The following is a 19,229-nucleotide window of genomic DNA, read 5'->3' as shown; positions in this document are numbered from 1 at the left end:
ACAGCTTAATTTTTATTAATTATAATGAGGGTAGTGAGATTTAAATTTATAATTATTTAATCGATAAAATTCTAATATCAGGTTAGAAAACTATCTCAGTCAAAAAATTTAAATTGTTAGATAGGATCTCAATAATAGTTTTATTTTACTTTCTAATAAATTATAATAAAAATATAAAATTTATAATAAGACAACCATAATATAAAACATAAAATAAATGTGTGGTCACTCTCATAGTTTTTAGAATCTTTTTGTATTTAAAACTTCATTATATTCATTGTTTATTATATAAGTTTTTTTAAAAAAAAGCTGGCCGCAATCTAAACATAAATTTTTTTTTATATTATTGGGTTATATTTTTATAAAGAGTTTATTGAAGATGATTTTTTTTCTTTAAACATGGTGGGAAAAGTAAATTAGATTTAGTTTTGATTTTTTAAATTATGTTGATTTTTTTTTAATGACTTTGAAGTGTTTTGAGATTATAAGTGATTTATAAAGTAGAATTCTAGATAAACAGCCTAGCAGGTGCCTTATTCGCCAGTTTAAAAGGATAAAAAGAGTGTACGACGGTTCATCTGCTTATCAAGAAAAAAAATGCAGGCCTAGGTTTTTTTAATTCCATGCATGTGGGCCTCACCAATAAGTGCATGTCCTTTTTTTTATTTAAAAAATATTTAACACTCTTCATATTTGTTTTTATATTTTTTATTTTGCATTGATTTTTTTTAATTTCAATCGATACTCTCTCTTTTATTTTTAATTTTTTTAGTTTATCTTTTTAAAATAGTGGTTATTTTTAAAATTTATTTTGTATTTTTACAAAGTTTCAAATATATTTTTTAAATTTATCTTTAATTTTTTCCACATATTTGATATAAATAAAACTTATTGATGTGTTTATAGTTTCAGGATTTGAATTCAGAAAATTAAGAAACAGAATAATATCTTTAACTACAAGGTCAGCCCCTTAAAATTAAATTAATAATGACAAATATTAAGAAATCATGATAAAAAAAAAAAACCTTAAAAAATTCACATAAACCATTAGATTAATGGGATCCATAGTGATCGCCCTTTGAGATCATGATTCAATAATCCACATCTATTCTTAAATTATTTATTTTAATTTCAAGTGTTTTTAGTTTATAATAACACAAAAACAACTAACAATTATTTCTTTCAACATAAGATTAAAAGTGCAGTCAAGAGGACCCTATATTAAAGTAAAAAAAATTAAAAAAAAAAGGAAACATAATCCCAACTTGTACATATTTCTTAAACAACTCCTAAATTCTAAGATCATGGCATTATTATTCTTTCCCGGATAGATTATAAATGTTATCCTGGCTTCTGCATCCGTGGGAGTGGGGCGGTGCCACCAAACCCACAAGCTGTGGGCGCTGCGGCTACAACATATTCCTATAAAGAATTCGAAAATTAGAGGTTGTAATTTGATGTTTTTTCTTATCTTCTTCCTTTTCGCCGCCCTAAAAGCCGGTAGAAACTGCTGCCAGTGGCAGTGGCTCATGGAATATTGTGGGTTGCTTAAAGGTGCATGTCATGAAATGAAATCCATGCTTTTGCTTCGCATAAAAGTGATCGAAGGTTCCTCCCCGTTTCCCATGTGTTCCAACTTAGAATGGACAAAATTGAGAGGCAACCCAAGGCAAAAGGCTCACAGAGCATTCTGGCAGAAGCTACTCACAAAATTGTTTTTACATTTTAAAAGTATTTTTTTAAAAAATATTTTTTATTTTAAATTAATTTTTTTATATTTTTAAATCATTTTAATATATTATATTAAAAATAATTTTTTTAAAATAAAAAATATTATTTTAATATATTTTCAAACAAAAAAATACTTTAAAAATAATCAACCATCTTACTATCAAAATCCATTATTGTGATTTACTCAAACCTCCACTTGCCACTGGTTATAATCCCTCGCATTGCTTTGATTGCTAAATCTTGTTTTTATTTTTGTTTTTGTTTTTGTTTTTTTATTGAAAATTTTTTATTTTTATAATGTACATTTAACCTATTTTTTCGTATAAATTATACAAAAAAAACTATTACTGTAATTTAAAGGGAAAAAACAAAGAAGATTGTCGGGTATATAGTAGGAATATGGCTAAAAATATTATTAGAAAGGTATCATGCAGTTAATTAATTCTTATTAACGGTACGATTGATAAGAAGAGAAATGAAAAAACAAACAAAACACTTATGAATTTACAAAAAAACAAAAATTAATCTTAAAAATATTTTTTAATGTCGGATGCACATCCAGTTTATTAATTATTAATTATGGAAAATACTTGTTTTCTAAATAAAGAATTGGCCTCGTTATCAAGACCCATTTTTGTAAAGTTTCTCCTAATTAATAAAATCTTATTTGTTTAGGAAAAAAAATTTTGGAACATCTTTTTACTTAAAATTAATTTTTAAAATTTTTGAATTGCTAGTATCAAAGATAAATTTTTAAAAATAAAAATATATTATTTTGATATATTTTTAATCAAAAAAGCACATTAAAAATCCGTTAAAAAAAAAAACAAAATTCTTAGTTTACCCTTCAAAATCATACAATCACAAATTACAAGTATCATCATACCTAAATTCTTTGAGCAACAAAAAAAATTTAACTTGTTAACTCCATACAGCCACATTCGAACATCTTCGAGATCATATATATAATCCACAAGAGCTGCCTCCCACCTAATGGGATTTCGACACCTAAACTAGAAGGCATAAGAAAATGTCTACAGTTTATCCCTTTTTATTTTTAACCGACATCATCTTATCCCATGATGTTTTGCAGAACCTTTATCTAATAAAAGAAAAAATAAATGGGAAAACATTATTGTAAAACTAGAAGACATTGATGATGGTGTAACGTAGTACGAGGAAAAGATAGTAGTTGAATTGAATCGCTGTCCATTTGTCGAGATGTATAAAATCAAAATTACCTAACAAACTAAAACAAGTGGATTCAATGAAGCACCTCACTTCTTTTGTTTTTACATTTTTTTAAAATTCGTCCTTGTATTTTTTTCTCTTTTTGATTCGGTGCTTTTTTGTTTTTTTATAAATCGGTCCCTAGACTTTTTTTTTCTTTTTTAATTTGATTTTTTTGGGCCTAATTGTATTAGATAAAATTTCAATTTCATTAAAAATCAACTAATATACTAAAAAAGTTGGGTTTTCCCTTCTTACTCTTTTGTTCATGTGAATGGTAAAGGAGGTGTTCTTTTTTTCTTTTCTTTTTCTTTTTAATCCTATCTTCTTCTTCTTTAAAAAAAAATATCTTTTTAATCCTATCTTTTTCTTCTTTTAAAAAAATATCCTTTATTTTTTTCTTTTTTATTGAATGCTTTTCAGCTCTTTTTTTCCTTTCAATTTTATTCTTTAATATTTTATTGATTTTAAATTGATCATCATAATTTATTTCAGGTTGTATTTTATAAGACTATTACAGTCTTAAACAAACATATCGATATTTGATTGGTACTCAATTTTATAAGTATTTTTTTTGTTATCATGTCATTAAACATAAAATAATTTTTAAATCCAATAAATTCTATGATCGAGGTTGCAGGTTTTGTAAGTTAAGTTATGAATCTCGTGTTAATCCAATATGTTATTGTCTCAGTGCTAAAAAAATATCATCTTAAAATTTTTTAAAAGTCAAACCATATTTTTATTAGTAATTAGAGTTACTTCTAAATACGTTAAGTCAACTAGGTCATATAAAGGTGACTCCTGTACATATTAGATTGGACTGTAATGCCATAGGAAGCCCTAGAGTTTATACGGTTGTGTTCAAAGACATTTTAATTATTTAAAAATAAAGCAAGTCTTTTTAATCAATAAATACACTCCTTAAATTAAGTGATTAAAAAAATAAAAAAGAGGTAATCATGAGAATGGAGGTATAGTTGATCATCAATAGCCTCTTAAAATCAATCAAGATTTCATGGGTTCAATTCCTAACAAATATTAAGTATTGAAATTGTTTAAATATAATGACCAAAGGTAGTTAGTTTCTCAACTCATAATTGGACTAATCTCTTATCTTGGCAAGTATTAGAACTGGCTTCTTCTCAAGGTAGAGCATAACTTAGATAAGTGGATGGATAACCATGAAGCCTAGAGCAAACTTCGAGATATTTTGGGCCTTTCACAATTAATTACTGGGCTGTAAAAATTGTAACCTCCTAAACAAATAGAGTGGGAAGTGTTTGATGATCAAGGTAGTTAATACGCATGTAAGAGAAATGTAGCTCGAAAAGCTGTGTTATTTACTGCAGAGACAGTAAATGAGGATGATAAATGCATGAGACGTGGAAGAAGAGAATTTTTTGCATGTTTGTATGTGAAGTAATGAGCTGAATCCTTTACTTGATGGTGATTTATGAATGCTTATATACCTTTGATCAAGTCAATTTGCATGGAAAATAGAGAAAATAATGGAATAGACTCAGCAATCTATTTTAGAAGTAATTATACCATTGAGTATGAACTAATATATACACGTGAGTAGAGATGGGTGAAAAAACTGAAAAACCGATTAAACTAAGAAAACTGAAAAAAAAATAATCGAAAAAATCGAACCGTAAAAAAAAACGATTAAAATTTTAAAAAAACCGACCGGTTCGGTTTCAGTTTTATAAGTCTGAAACTGAAAAAACTAAACCGAACCAAATCCGGGAAAAAAAACCGAGCCAAACTGAAAAACCGAGCCAAAACCGGTCGGTTTGAACTGGTTTCGGTTTGTTTCTTTTTTTAAAAAAATTCGGTTTGGTTATTTTTTTTTTATAAAACCGAATCGAACCGAAAATAATTACCCCTGTATGTTAGCCAGGATTTGGCATAAACATATCTTAATATTGTGATGTGAAACATGTTATGTTAAAGAGGATGCGTTAACATTGAATCAAAGTTGGTAAGCACAAGTAGACACAAAGACTAAGATCAGACATGGCTATCCCAATCGCAACTGCGAGGCAAGGCACTATGATAGAGTTGGGTTCGGATTTGGCCATCTCAAACCCCATGTAAGTGGTGGCGGATTGAACCACTTAGGCTCGAGGTGAGACCCTTAAAGCTGACTCTGAGCCCTTAGATGATGAGCTTAGGATGGTGAGATCTTTAAGGCTCGAGCTCAAATCTGTGTGAGTTGGGCTCAGATAGTGAAATCCCCAAAGCTGGCTCAAGCCTCCACTTGGGATAACTTATCTCAAACCCATCAACCATGGATGACTCAATTTCAGGGTTGCAAAGCCCATACTCATCAACTAGCAACTTTGACAAAGAAGTTTGCTCCAAAGAATCTTTGTAAAAAAATAACTTCTATACTAAAAGTCTAAAACAATTGAGAATTATGATAGAGCTGCTCCTCTCTCTCTCTCTAATTCAATCCTCCTTTTTTTTATTTTAATTTCATCAAAAAAACATTTTCTCAATTTCCCCAATTTTTTATAGCATTTTTCTGGGTTGTTTTTAAACAGACAAATTAACCAAATCACATTTAAACAACCTACACATAATTTAATTTTAAATTCAAGCTAAGTAAAAAAACTAGTCAAGAAATTTTTTTTTATTAATTATATTTTTTTTAATTTCATCCTTAAACTTTTTTATTTTAATAAAATAAATTACTTTTAAAACAACCATATTAATTAAGTCAACTCATAGATTACTTTTAAAACAACCACATTAACTAAGTCAACTCAGAACAACTTTCACACGGTTTATTTTTAAAACTGAGCTAAGCAAGAAGTTATGTTGAATCTTTTTTTTTTCAATTTTATCTTTAGATTTTTTTATAGATTAATTGATATGTTTTTAGATCGACCAAGTTAATTAGAACATGTCAAAACTATTCTCACACGATTTAATTTTAAAATCAAACTAGATAAGAAATTGGATCAAGAAATTTCAAGGTAACTCACCAAGTCAAATTTAATAAAAATATTAAATAATTCTCGCAACTTGAATTTGTTTTTAATGTTATTTTTTTAATCCAGCCAATAGTGATAAAGTAGTAACTAATTTATTGTAATCACAAAAATCCGAAACCACTTTTCCTTATTTCTAAAAACTCCTTTTCAGTTTTAAATTAGATCGCAGTAAAAATAAAAGCAGCAATTCAACCAAACAAGTAAAATAAAAGCAGCAATGAAGTACTAAACAACACCTAATTTCCGTTTTGTTTTGGACGATAATCATGATAAGGAACAGCCATCTCTGCAAACCAGCAAATTTTGCATGCTTAAGCATCTATGCAAAGAGAACGCTTGAATCATAAGTCGATACAAAACCATAGAAAACTTGCAGCATGCATTTGCACTAAAAATAATAGCATAGCTTCACAGAAATGAAAACTACTGTGCCATTCATTCTAACAAAAGATTTACTAATCTTTCAATTCTTTTCCACAAGAATTGCGTGCGTGTGGCTAGCAAGGATTGAAAAGAGAAACCTCAAAATGTGCATGGATGTATAATACTTGCATTTTCCGCCATTAAATTCCTGTCATCTTTGACATCATTTATCAATTCTAAATTCAGCACCTAGTACCAGGATAGTGCCACCAATCCAAAACAATAAACTGCAGTGCTGCAGCATAAGAAAATCAATGTTTTCAACAAGATCTCTTGTCCAAGAATGAGAAACAAAGCATGGAATTAAAGTTATAGCCATTTTTTTCCAAGAAGAAAGATTAATGAAGAGTGAAATAAGAAGATACAAGAGTGGTTGAGATCAAAGGGATAATACGAGTTTCTTCCTTTTGCCCAAGTTGACAGGTAAGATAAAATACAATAGGCACAGAGACTTGCACGATCACAAATCAAAACCCTGCTCGGTTGTGCATACAATGTAAGTCATCCTTAGGTAAAATGCTATGTACATGGGCTTGCGCCATTACATATTCATTAGCAAGAAAAAGATGCTCCTATTCAGTACGCATACAACGAAAACAAAGAGTGTTTTCTAAATGAAAACCCACTGCTTCTATCAGCAGTTTAGTAACGGGGAGCTTTCAAGCATGAAACCTCTTATATCCAATTATCCATGATTCAAATTGGTAGACTAAAAAGAGTCTTTCTTTCATAAATGTTGTTGTCAAAGAGATTTTTCTGATTCTGCACAGTGCAATGAGATTAGGCTAATGAAAATACATATGGCTGATGCACATCCTAGCTTACAAAATGCTAGAATAATACGAAAATGCTATAGAATCTACCATAAAATAAAATAGAACCTCTTCAAATCATTTAGCATACAGTAGAATTCATTTTCAATACTTAAGCCACATATTCCTTGTCATTGAAATGCTAGAAAACTAAAAACCAACGCTAAAAGAAAACCCTTCTAATTAAATTTATTGACAAAACTTTTCTAATGGAAGAACACTACTTACACGGCCTGAGTAGTAATTGACAAGCAGCAAGATAGAGAGTTCAAGAGGTTAATGATTCAAGTAAAGCCAGGCTCGCACCCCCACCAGCATCAACAAACCTCATCATTCTTGATATCACCACAGGCATTGCACTCCAATAAATTTGATGGCTTAGCATCAGAAGGAGGAAAAGGAGCCAGTGTACCCCAGCAATTATTTCGATTACACATGTATCGCAAAAAGAAATAGGCATGAGGAAAGTCAGTGCTATTATCATTGCCGATTTCTTCACCATCAGATTCGGCCTCCATTGGCTCATCGACATCCTCCTCCATCACCTCATTATCATTACCATCACCATCACCCTCGTCATCAGACCAAGTAGCTTCGACCTTACAACGATCACAGTCACAGGTAAATCCATAGTCCTCAAGCAATCTTTTCCGTCTAGTGGAGTAATTACTGTTTACAGGAAAATAACTCAAACAAATCTCCCTTCCTTGCGGAACATCATGAATCATTCTAACAACAATATCAGTGTTCCCACTATTATTCGTATCAACATAATCAAACCTACAAGCATTTGGAAGGCAATCGTGATTAAAAAGAGATGCCTTAGGATAAATACCGTAAGCCCTCACCGATCTTTGCCCACCATTCTCTTCATTAAGATTCAAAGGCTCCATTAATCCGAAAGCATTAAATCTGTCTTTCGCAACCAAAGCCGCAATAAGTTCCAAGCTAAAAGAGAACCCCTCAATTGGTGGAGGAGGACAAAGAGATGAGATTACAGAATGCAGAGACTGGACAATAGCTGGATCTTCATCTTCAGCGCGGCCTTGCAGCGACAGCAAAATTTGAAAATCCGAAGGTGAAACGAATGCAAGATTGTAAGCAGCAACGAGGAATTGAGCTTGGATTTGTCGTTCCACAGAATGATGCTGTAGAAAATCTTGGCAGTCGCGGAGGCGGCTAAGAGATTGGCAGACCCAAGGAGTGTGAGAAGATGCCAGAGCAGCGGAAAGGCAAGTGGGGCTACAGAAACGCTGGTGAGAGCAGGTGGGACAAGATACTGATGCTGATTGTATAGTTTTGAAGCATTTGTCACAGTAAAGGAAGGTTGAGTGTTGCTGTTTGGTTAAAGGGAGTGCAGAATAGAGGAGGATTGGAGAATCTATGAGGACGATTTGGCCACCTCTTAAGGGCTGAGTGGATACAAGCCCTCTTCCTCTTCCTTGTATCTCCTCAACTCTCACTAGGGTTTCTGTGTTTACACCAACAGACATCTTTACTATCTTTTTCTGCAGAGCGGCTTAGGCTCCTCTGTCTCGCTTTTCAAAATCAACTGGAGCCTTCAGCTGCTAAATTGGTGCTTTAACTAGGGTTTTAGCTTTTATAGATGTCAATAAAAAATACGATTTCTTCTTCTTTTTTTAAAAAAAAAAGGCCAAGGCAAAAAAAATATTTCCGAAGGGTCTCTGATTATCCAGAAAGCTTCCCACCAAAAAGCTATTGGGTGAAGAGCTGAATGGGCCATAATGTTCCATTTGTCTGAAATTGAAGCCCCATCTCCTTGGCCCATTGGTACATGCCACACGGGAGCTGGGACACAACAGGACATCTTGTGCTGGTTTTTGTTGCTCACGAGGAATATGGTAAACAAGACATCCTCGCTTGTACTGTTGCTTGTTTATTACGGATGTTGCAAAAGGTAATTCTTTATTCGCCCCGTTGTTAGATTTCTGTTTCCTCCTCATCCTGTACGTCCCAAAGGGCTTGAAGATGACCTCAATGGACTCGAGAAATTAGGTTGCTTACATGAAAACATGTTATCATTAGATATGCTTGAATCTCAGAGAGCATGGACGGTGATGGAGAAAAACCATGAATAGATGTTCAATGCCGTTTATGTGTTTTCTTCCTTGTATTTTCTGAATTCCCTCAAAACCTACATGAAGTTAACAAAGGATGTACACTCCTTTCCAATTTCAAAATATACTCGACCACTTGTGTACAATCAAACGAACTGATCCACAAGATCCACATCCCCACGAAATTTTGATAAAACCACTAGCTAAAGATCAATATCGTAAAAAACATATGATGTCATCATGTATGACGCCTTTAAAAAAAACTAAGCAAAAAATCTACGTGTTTAAGGTTTGAAAAACCCTAACTTTATATCTTTTATTTCCATCATATGTCACATTGTATCCTCGATAAAGAACATTTGCCATCCCCTGTCACGGTATACTCCCAACAAATGTCAAGCGGCAATAAGGAAAACGACCAAGGATAAAGAGAAGAAAGATGATTCCAATTGAAGTCAGCATCTCATTTAAGATTGCAAATGAGAGGTCCTGTCCGGTTTGGACAGAACTAAAAGTCGTGCTGGTTATCAATACCAAAAACAAAATGTCAATCCTGGTTATTCAATAGGAAGGAAACATGCCAATGCCATGTTATGATTGTGATCAAACTAAACGACAACAATACTGAATGTCCAACTACCAAATAAGAATCTTAAACAAGCACATCACGGAGAGATAGCAACGCAAAGGGCAGACTCAATAGTTCTTCCCATAATATCAATTTATTTCATTTCACACAGAAGAACAGCAACGATATCAACCTTTAAGTGATGCACCCACTTTCCCAAGCTCTTCTAGGGCCTTCGAGATCTGCGCCTCACTTAAACCCTCCAACCGAACGCCCCTCTCAACACCAAAATCTGCATAGAAATTGAAGGTTGCACAACTCCACATTACAATCATTGAGCTAAAGAACTAATCCGTGATGGCAGAAAGATAAAAGCGCACAAAAAAAAATCCACACTACTCATCAAATGGATACCAGTATGAAGGACAGCATGCAATTGTGGATGAACAAAGAAAGAACATGGAACAAAATTCCATACCCATAGTTGCAAACACACCAAGGTTATTTCACCATCACGCAAAAATAAAAACCACTATTGTTGTGTTTCTTAGCCAAATGACAGATTGGATTGGTTGAGCATCTTCATCCCATTGTCCCCATTTTTCTCTCTGAGTAGCCTTTGGAACCTTCTTCTTGTGGATCTCCCTCATTCTCTTTTCCTAATTTCAATCGAGTGAATTCACTTCTAAATAGAGTGAGACACGACCCTTCTACTTCTCAGTCTTTTTACCTCATCCAGACATTCCAGCAAGTGTTGAAAAAAACTAGAAGATTTTATAATTAACTAACTCTGTATCATTTCTAACATTCCTTTCAAGGTATCTGTAGGCCATTATCAATGCAATATGATACTTGAATGCATCAAAATATAAAGGCATAAAATGATAAAATGATTGAGTGCAGAAAATATGTTAAAGCATAAGCTTAGAGGAACACCCTCTCTCTCTTGGTGTGTGGTGAGGGATAGAGAATTCCCAAAGGAAAAGAAGATAAAGGAACAAATAAAATGAATGACAACCTCAAAATTAAGGTTATGCATAAGACATAAATGAAGCCCACCCATTTTCTTAGAACAAACATGCAAGAACCAAATAAGTGCCACAGTCAAATAAGAAGAAGAATCAATGAATGGAAGACTTTATAAAACAACACCAAATTCTCATCTACATCCATCATGATAAACTTCCGGAGAGAACATAAATTCTTTTCCACAGAACCTAAAAGGCACAAGTGAACAGTGCATTTAATGTCCAGTAATTAGTTAGCAAGCATCATGTGCAAATTCAAGAGATCCAATCTGTATAAAAAAAGTTACATGTTCCAATCAAATAAGAACCATGAAAATATACAGGATGATCATATCAATGCTGAATTTACCAACAAAATTTCAATTAGTAAACAGTCAATGAGGTCAGAGATTAACTTGAGGTTAATAGATTAGAAGTAACTGGAAAAAGAAATCCAATCCTTTTAACTTTAGAGCTACAGAAATTTTATAGCATGATCTGCCCCTCTGAAATTCCATCAGAAGTGTCTTATAATGGTAAGCTGTCGCTAACCTACCAGCTCCTCATTAAGATTTATTTTATTTCAAGCTAAGTTAGGCAGTTGATAGAACAAATTCAAGAAAAGTACAAATGACGTCAATCAGTTGGCCATAAAAATATGGCACCTATGAGCATCCTTAACCATTTAACCTATTATATTTCTTGAAACCATAGGTATAACTTTTAACTAGAGAAAATTGAGTTACTACGTTGTTACTTATCTGTTGCCAAGACTTTAAGCCATTGGCACATACAGAATTCAGTCCCATAAGATTATTGATGAAAAGGAGAAAATGTGAGGGCAATAGCGTATCTCACAGCTTCTCAATAATATGCATGCTTCAGAAGTAAAAGTATCTAAAATCAAATTGAGAAGAGGCTTCTATGTATTAATTTATGTTTAGGATGCATTTCGCTTTGGTATTTGATAGAAGAAATCTGAAGCAAAAATCTTAGTTCAATTTGGGTATTTTGAAACCCTATTAAGTGATTTAAAGCTCATGGATTTGAGCATTTGAAATGACCATATTCTCATAGATTCGATTCATTTCAGAAGAGAATAACTATTATTCTTAATCTTCCAATAAACTCTAAAATCCTGTTCAGGTAGAGTATCTAAAGCCAGGTTTAATTACCCAAATAAACGAACAGAAACATAGCTTAAAGCCCTAAAAACTAATTGAAACCCTAAACACAATGGGAAGCCCCATTTATTCATTAAAAAAGAAAAAGAAAAAAGAAAAACCCCACTTCAAAGGATTGTCATAAATCCACATTAAATAAAAAAAAAATGTACAAAATCTAGGAATCCAACATTCATCAATTTGCAAATTCTACGAAATCCAATTCTACCATAAACCAATCAAATGCCTGTGAAACACCCGCACAACAAACAGCAAAATCTAACATCTATAAAGAGAATTTTAAAGAAACAGTGATATGACAGAAAAAGAAGAAGAAAATAAATATAAATGAAAGAGAGGAAAACAGATACCATATCTTGCCCATAACTGAGGCTCGATTCCATTGCATTCACGGATCAGAATTGGAAGTTTTGGGTTAAGGGTCTTCAGATCCTTGTAATTCTTCTCTATAAATGTTCTGTCAAAGAAAAACCCATTGATGATAGGATACAATCAATTCAAAATGGCTAAAGAAAATGGAGTCTTGAAATATTCTTGTTAGCAATAACAAATCAATAATAAAAATCGAGAATATCTACCTAGTAGATGAACTTGAAGGAGAAGATTGACATAGAAGAATCCGAAGCTCTTTCAGATTCTTAGAAAGTTGGCCTCTCCATGCCATTATCTCTGCTCTGCCAAAACGAGGCGCTCGGTCTCTTCCAAACCTCGGCCACTATTGTCCTGTTTTGCACTCGAGTAGTTGAGTTTACCCTTTTTTCTTATTAAAAAAAAAAACAAATATCAAAACTTGAGCTTACCTTTGCTGAATTTGATTACAAGTGTATATTTAAAATTATAATGTGATTATTATTTTAAAATATTTTTTATTTAAAAATATATTAAAATAATAATTTTATTTTTTTAATTTTTAAAAATTATTTTTATATCTCATCAAAACAATTTAAAAAAATATAAAAATTAATTTTAAATTATTTATTTAAAAAAATTTTGTTCAGTCCTGTTTGAAATATAATTATAAATAAATTAAAAATTTGTTTGAGATTGTAATAAATAGATACGGTTTAAAATGTTTTTTGCTTATAAATATATTAAAATAAAATTATTTTATTTTTAAAAAATTATTTTTAATATTAATATATTAAAACGATCTACAAATATAAAAAATAATCATTTAAAAATAATCAAAAAAATTTTAAAAACACTTTGTTGCAAAAAGAGTCTAATGCATATTTCAATTTGAATTCCTATAGACACATATTTTGCAATTATACCACTTCGTTGTTAGAAAATGTCAAAAACTTTTAAAAAAATACTTAAATTTTTTAATAAAGAAATTTAAAAATCTAAAGCCCGTGAATCTCCGAAAATGAATGGCCAAATGAGCCAAGAAAAAAAATTGCAAGGAATGTCAAGGTTTATGCTTCATTTGTTGGAAATATTAAGTTTGTGTTTGAAAATATACTATAAAGTATTTTTTAAAAAAGTATTTTTTAATTAAAAATATAAGAACATAATTATTTTTTTATTTTTTTATTTTTAATAATAACACATCAAGATTATTAAAAAAAATATTAATCTAATACTTTTTAGAATAAGAAATAATTTAAAAACACATCTTAAAAATACAGGTTAGACTATAAAAATAAACTCTCTTTAAAAAAATAAATATTAAAAAAAAGACAACAATATCAAACAGTTTTGATGATCCATTTTTATCCTACTTTCCCGCAGGGGAATAGATTTATGGGTTTTTTAAAAAAAAATATCATAAATAATATTATAAATAGATTTATTTAAAAGATAATTATCTTCAAAGTATTTTTTATTTAAAAATATATTAAAATAATATATATTTTTTATTTTTTAAAATTTATTTTTCACATCAACACTTCAAAACAATATAAAAAAATTAATTAAAAATAAATCAATTTTTTTTCAATGGCTGTCCCAAACAATAATTTTATACCAAAAAATAATACATGAAAAACAAAATTACACTTTGGCCTCCTCTCGAAGCCAATTTTTACCCCTCCGGTCCTTCGATTGTACACCTAAATTTTTGATCCAAGCATCCCTGTCACCCCCGACAAAAACTCCTAGCTTTATTCTTGAGTTTTCTCTCCATGTTATTATTCAAAATAAAAATCCATTTGTGAATGTCCAAAATAAAAAATAAATAAATATATAAATAAAAATCCAATTAGATATTTTAAACAGATAATCTCAATTAAATCCATCCATTTGTGAATATCCTGCTGTAGAGTCAACGGAGAAATGGTTTGGTTTGGTACTAGGCCAAAGTAAATTTTATTTTTAATTTATTTTGTTTTTAATTTTTGAAATATAATAAAAAAAGAAGAGAGAATGACGTAAGATTGGTAAATTTAATTAGAAATAAGGTGTTTTTGAAATACAGAAACTACAATTAAGGATGGTATTAGGGACTAGTAAACTAATTTTAATAAAGTAAAAGCACCAATTTATAATTTACTCAAAATCTTCACTTAAGAAAAAAACAACAGCAAAGAGGGAAGGTTTTTTTTTTTTTTTTTATCTCGACAAAGATACTGGATGATAGAATAGATATTTAAGTCCGATATTTATTATTGTCTCCGTAATAAGAATAATCTAACCATGATTGGGTATTATAATCAAACCAGGGTTGGGCTAGGTTAGGGTTAGGGCATCATATAAAAAAGGCAGGTAGCGTGCTATCTTTTTCCTGGACTCTCATTACAGGCAAACTTTAAAATCCCAGCTCTTCTTCCCAGCAGGCGATAGGTCCGTCTCCGTCTTTCCTTTTCTCTCTTTCCCTTTTCTTAAATGTGAAATTCATTCTTTAATTATTATCATTATTTTATTTTATTTTATTTCATTATTGTGCATTTTGTGATTCTTGTTACTGATCGTCCGATTAGTTATGATTCTGGCTGCTCCCTTTGCGAATTTTGTGATTTTTCTATTTTTTATTATTGATTTAGATTTTTGCTACATGGATTCTATGTCTCTCTCGTGGATTGCTTTGATTAGCAGTTATGCCAAGTTGTTTTTTACTTTAATTCATGAAATCTGATTGAGATTCGAATAAACTTATGTCGTGTTTGAAATTGGTAGCCAAAATTGCTTGTATTTTGCTAAACTTGAATTGTTGTATGATTTTGTGTTTAGCGAAATTTGATTTATTGTTTTTTTCTTAAATTATTAATATATCGTTTCCCTTTCCTAATTGTTCGTGAACAACTAAAAGATTATATATTCCTGTTCAGATTAGGAATCATTGTGTTATTTGGATTCCTTATTCTTTGTTATGTTTATTTAGACCTAGAACTAGTATAGATAAAGCTGCCTTGGGCAATTCTACAGACATGTTTTATTTCCTATCAATATGTTCTTAGGACTTAACAGGTTTCTCTACAACTCTAAATCTTATTTTATAAGTTCCAGCTTTAATATATTTCTAGTTTTAGCCATTATATTACTGTTCTTTGATGTTTTCTTTTGATTTCTCTTCCACACCATATATCAGTCCTGGTGGTTAATTATAAAATTGCTGTGCTGTCTTTGCAGGTAAATTTGTCTGTTCTTAAACACGCCACAATGTCAGACGGTCACGAGACTGATAAGAACATTGAGATTTGGAAGATTAAGAAGCTCATCAAAGCACTGGAAGCTGCCCGAGGTAATGGCACAAGCATGATTTCCCTTATCATGCCTCCTCGTGATCAGGTTTCTCGTGTCACTAAGATGCTTGGAGATGAGTTTGGAACTGCTTCAAACATTAAGAGCAGGGTCAATCGTCAATCTGTTCTGGGTGCCATTACATCTGCTCAGCAAAGGCTCAAACTTTACAACAAGGTTCCTCCCAATGGGCTTGTGCTTTACACCGGAACAATTGTAACCGAAGATGGGAAGGAAAAGAAAGTAACTATTGACTTTGAGCCTTTCAGGCCCATAAATGCATCTCTTTACCTCTGTGACAACAAATTTCACACAGAAGCTCTGAATGAACTCTTGGAATCTGATGACAAGTTCGGCTTTATTGTCATGGACGGGAATGGAACTCTTTTTGGGACACTGAGTGGCAACACCAGAGAAGTGCTGCATAAGTTTACTGTTGACCTTCCTAAGAAGCATGGGAGAGGAGGACAGTCTGCTCTTCGATTTGCTCGACTTCGAATGGAGAAGCGCCACAACTATGTGAGAAAGACAGCAGAACTTGCCACCCAGTTCTATATCAATCCTGCCACCAGCCAGCCTAATGTTTCGGGATTGATACTTGCTGGATCAGCTGACTTCAAGACTGAGCTGAGTCAATCAGATATGTTTGATCCTCGACTTCAGGCAAAAATTCTGAATGTTGTTGATGTTTCCTATGGAGGAGAGAATGGTTTTAATCAGGCAATCGAGCTGTCAGCTGAAATTCTTTCCAATGTGAAATTTATACAGGAGAAGCGCTTGATAGGAAAGTACTTTGAAGAGATAAGTCAGGATACTGGGAAATATGTTTTTGGTGTAGATGACACACTGAAAGCTTTGGAAATGGGTGCTGTTGAAACTTTAATTGTGTGGGAAAGTTTGGATATTAATAGGTACCAGTTGAAAAACTCTGCCACTGGTGAAGTTACCATAAAACATTGGAATAAGGAGCAGGAATCCAACCAGGGCAACTTTAGGGATTCAGTAACCAATGCTGAATTAGAAGTTCAGGATAAGACTCCACTGCTGGAGTGGTTTGCTAACGAGTACAAGCGGTTTGGTTGCTCTCTAGAGTTTGTTACTAACAAATCACAAGAAGGATCCCAGTTTTGTAGAGGGTTTGGCGGGATTGGTGGGATCCTCCGTTACCAGCTTGATATGAGATCATTTGATGAGCTTTCAGATGAAGAAGTTTATGATGATTCTGAATAGCAATCAGCCAACTCCACCCCATTGCTGGTGCAGGAAAATGGGGCTAAAGAGCCTGCACCAGCACGCGCTGCGCCGCGCTGGAATTTGCCCAATGCTCAGAAAACATTGTTAAAGATCTAATCAAGGTTCTAATCTCTGAACTCATATCATCTATAAAGTATAGTATTACATTTATTTTTGTTTTGGAGGAATGACCAGTTTCAACATATCTAATCTTCATTTTTTTTAATTAAGGGGACTGATATTTCCAAGTTAAAAAAGCTTAATGTGGTGATGATGCTTGCTTTGTGTCATGGAGCTGCATTTTTTCTGGAGTATGTATCATGTTCTTGGCTTGCTCTGGAGTCTGAGATGTTACAGAACCAACTTGGTTGATGAGTGGATGAGACTGCAGATATCCGCATAGAACACCAGGGTTGTGTTTTTTATGAATATATACTTGTGCATTTTTAAAAAAATTAAGGTTTGTTTGTCTTTAACAAGTTTTTAAACTTATGTGAGATTGGAGATGCCTATATTGTTACCCTAACTTTTGGTTGGCATAATCTTCTACTATTATAATTATGTTTATTTATTTGAGTTTATATTCTGATCCAAATGAATTAGATCACTGTATTAACATGATTGCATGAAGTTGGATGTTGTGTTGATTCATGCACTAGTTTGTTAGTTTGTTGATGAAACGAACGTGTGATCTGGCGGTGATGGGATGTTTGATATCTCAACCCCCCCACCTGTCTTCTAAGGCCGTCAACACTGATTGTCTGAACTCGTAGCCTGTGTCGGTTGTTATTTGTCCCGTGATATGACTTCTTTTTCCGGAGAGAAGGAAAAGGAACCATCTCTGCCTTGCTGCTGCTGCTGTATCGATTCATTTCAATGCCACATGACTAGAGTGGAATGTTTTTAGTCCAAGACTCCAGGTTGATGAGGAGCTGGTAAATCTCTTCCGTGCTACTATTTTGCTTGCCGTGGATGAAATATATTATGATAATCTCTCTTGCCGCATGCAAAGAACTTTCCTTTTTTAACTTCCATTGGTACTTTTAAAATTTAAATTGCCATTTTGCAATAAAAAATTGATGGTTGGAGATGGGCTATCCTATAATCTTGGATGCAAATGGATGAATCGTTGAGGTCTTGCTGTAAACGTTGGAGATCTTTGAGCCTTACCAGTCAAATAAGCTTGTAGTTTTCTTCTCTTACAAAAAATTTTGATCGTCAACTCTCTCTTACAAAATCGGAAGGAAGAAGTTTAATATTCACGTCTCATTTTAATCAATTTATTGTTTTGTCAAGTATTTTATATTTTCTAATTAAATGTTTTTATTTATAAAATTGGATCAATCAAATGTCTTTATTAATATTCATTATAAATATAATGATGTGATTTTTTTATGAAGTGATTTGGTGTTGGAAATCGACAAAAATAAATGACATGAAATATCTGCCGTCTCATGGAACCAGTTTGAGGAATGCGAGTCCTGCGGTAAAAGAGCATTTTGTCCCAGCTGGATCTGAATTCATCATCCCAGAAGAAATCCCTCACCAATTCTTTGGTGATACATTCCTGAAAACTGTTCCAGGGCAATATGCTGTTGGACCAAACTGAGAATTTGAAAATGAGTTTATTCCAGATAATCACGACACAAGTTTTCTCTATTAGTTTATTCCAGATAATCACGCCACAAGTTTTCTCTATTATTCATCTAATTTCCTTCAATTCATTCGGTTATGAGCCAAACAAGCACCTTTTCTATGTTACATGCCTGCAAATATCCCCTCCCGTGGGGAAGCAAGGTAATCCATCACCTGCACTCCCTCCGCCTCCCTCCATCCCTTTTAATCTCGAATAAAGAGTCATTTTCATCAGCCCTACAATTTGTAGCGCTGTCCTTGCATACCTTTCAAGTAATTGGAGCTTGTACAGTATCAACCTTCCATCCAAGACTTTGAAAGTACGAAATTTGAATCTGAGCAGTCAAGTGATCAACTTCCCAGGGTTAGAACAGATCTATTTATCCCATCAGGCAAGAAAAACTCAGCAATCCATCTCCTCTACTTACCACCTAATCAAAATGAATCATTCGGTCCAATGATATCTGGGACAAAAGGATCCAGGAATTCCCCACTTGCTTCTCCAAAAGCAAACCTGTTTCATGACCTTCCTTTTGTGTGCCAGGATAGCCATCCTTGTGATTTTGATTGATAGGCATGCTTGTCAGGCGTAGATGACAAATCACTATATGTTCCATGTTGTTTCGCTACGGATGCAGAACT

At 32.5% G+C, this 19,229-nt stretch overlaps 3 protein-coding genes across 3 annotated transcripts; 1 reads left to right on the top strand and 2 right to left on the bottom strand.

Annotated features, from left to right (window-relative positions):
* Positions 1-7,249: 7,249 nt before the first annotated feature.
* Positions 7,250-8,795, bottom strand: LOC133680380 (histone-lysine N-methyltransferase ASHR2). Its single transcript, XM_062103298.1, has one exon. The coding sequence runs from the start codon at positions 8,692-8,694 to the stop codon at positions 7,519-7,521; it is 1,176 nt and encodes a 391-aa protein (XP_061959282.1). The 5' UTR covers positions 8,695-8,795; the 3' UTR covers positions 7,250-7,518.
* Positions 8,796-9,803: 1,008 nt separating this feature from the next.
* On the bottom strand, positions 9,804-12,790 carry LOC133680372 (NADH dehydrogenase [ubiquinone] 1 alpha subcomplex subunit 2-like). Its single transcript, XM_062103286.1, has 3 exons — positions 12,617-12,790; positions 12,389-12,495; positions 9,804-10,139 (listed from the first exon to the last, which is right to left on the bottom strand). Exons 1-3 carry the CDS (start codon positions 12,700-12,702, stop codon positions 10,036-10,038), a joined length of 297 nt encoding a protein of 98 aa, XP_061959270.1. The 5' UTR covers positions 12,703-12,790; the 3' UTR covers positions 9,804-10,035.
* A 1,884-nt stretch (positions 12,791-14,674) lies between these two features.
* On the top strand, positions 14,675-17,533 carry LOC133680358 (eukaryotic peptide chain release factor subunit 1-3-like). The gene is made up of 3 exons (XM_062103261.1): positions 14,675-14,822; positions 15,609-17,074; positions 17,184-17,533. The coding sequence occupies exon 2, from the start codon at positions 15,639-15,641 to the stop codon at positions 16,947-16,949; it is 1,311 nt and encodes a 436-aa protein (XP_061959245.1). The 5' UTR covers positions 14,675-14,822; positions 15,609-15,638; the 3' UTR covers positions 16,950-17,074; positions 17,184-17,533.
* Positions 17,534-19,229: the final 1,696 nt, after the last annotated feature.

This window comes from Populus nigra, chromosome 1 (genome assembly GCF_951802175.1).
Source record: "Populus nigra chromosome 1, ddPopNigr1.1, whole genome shotgun sequence".
Classification (NCBI taxonomy): Eukaryota; Viridiplantae; Streptophyta; class Magnoliopsida; order Malpighiales; family Salicaceae; genus Populus; species Populus nigra.
The sequence above is the reverse complement of the archived record's forward strand: the minus strand, read 5'-3'. Positions and strand labels throughout refer to the sequence as shown.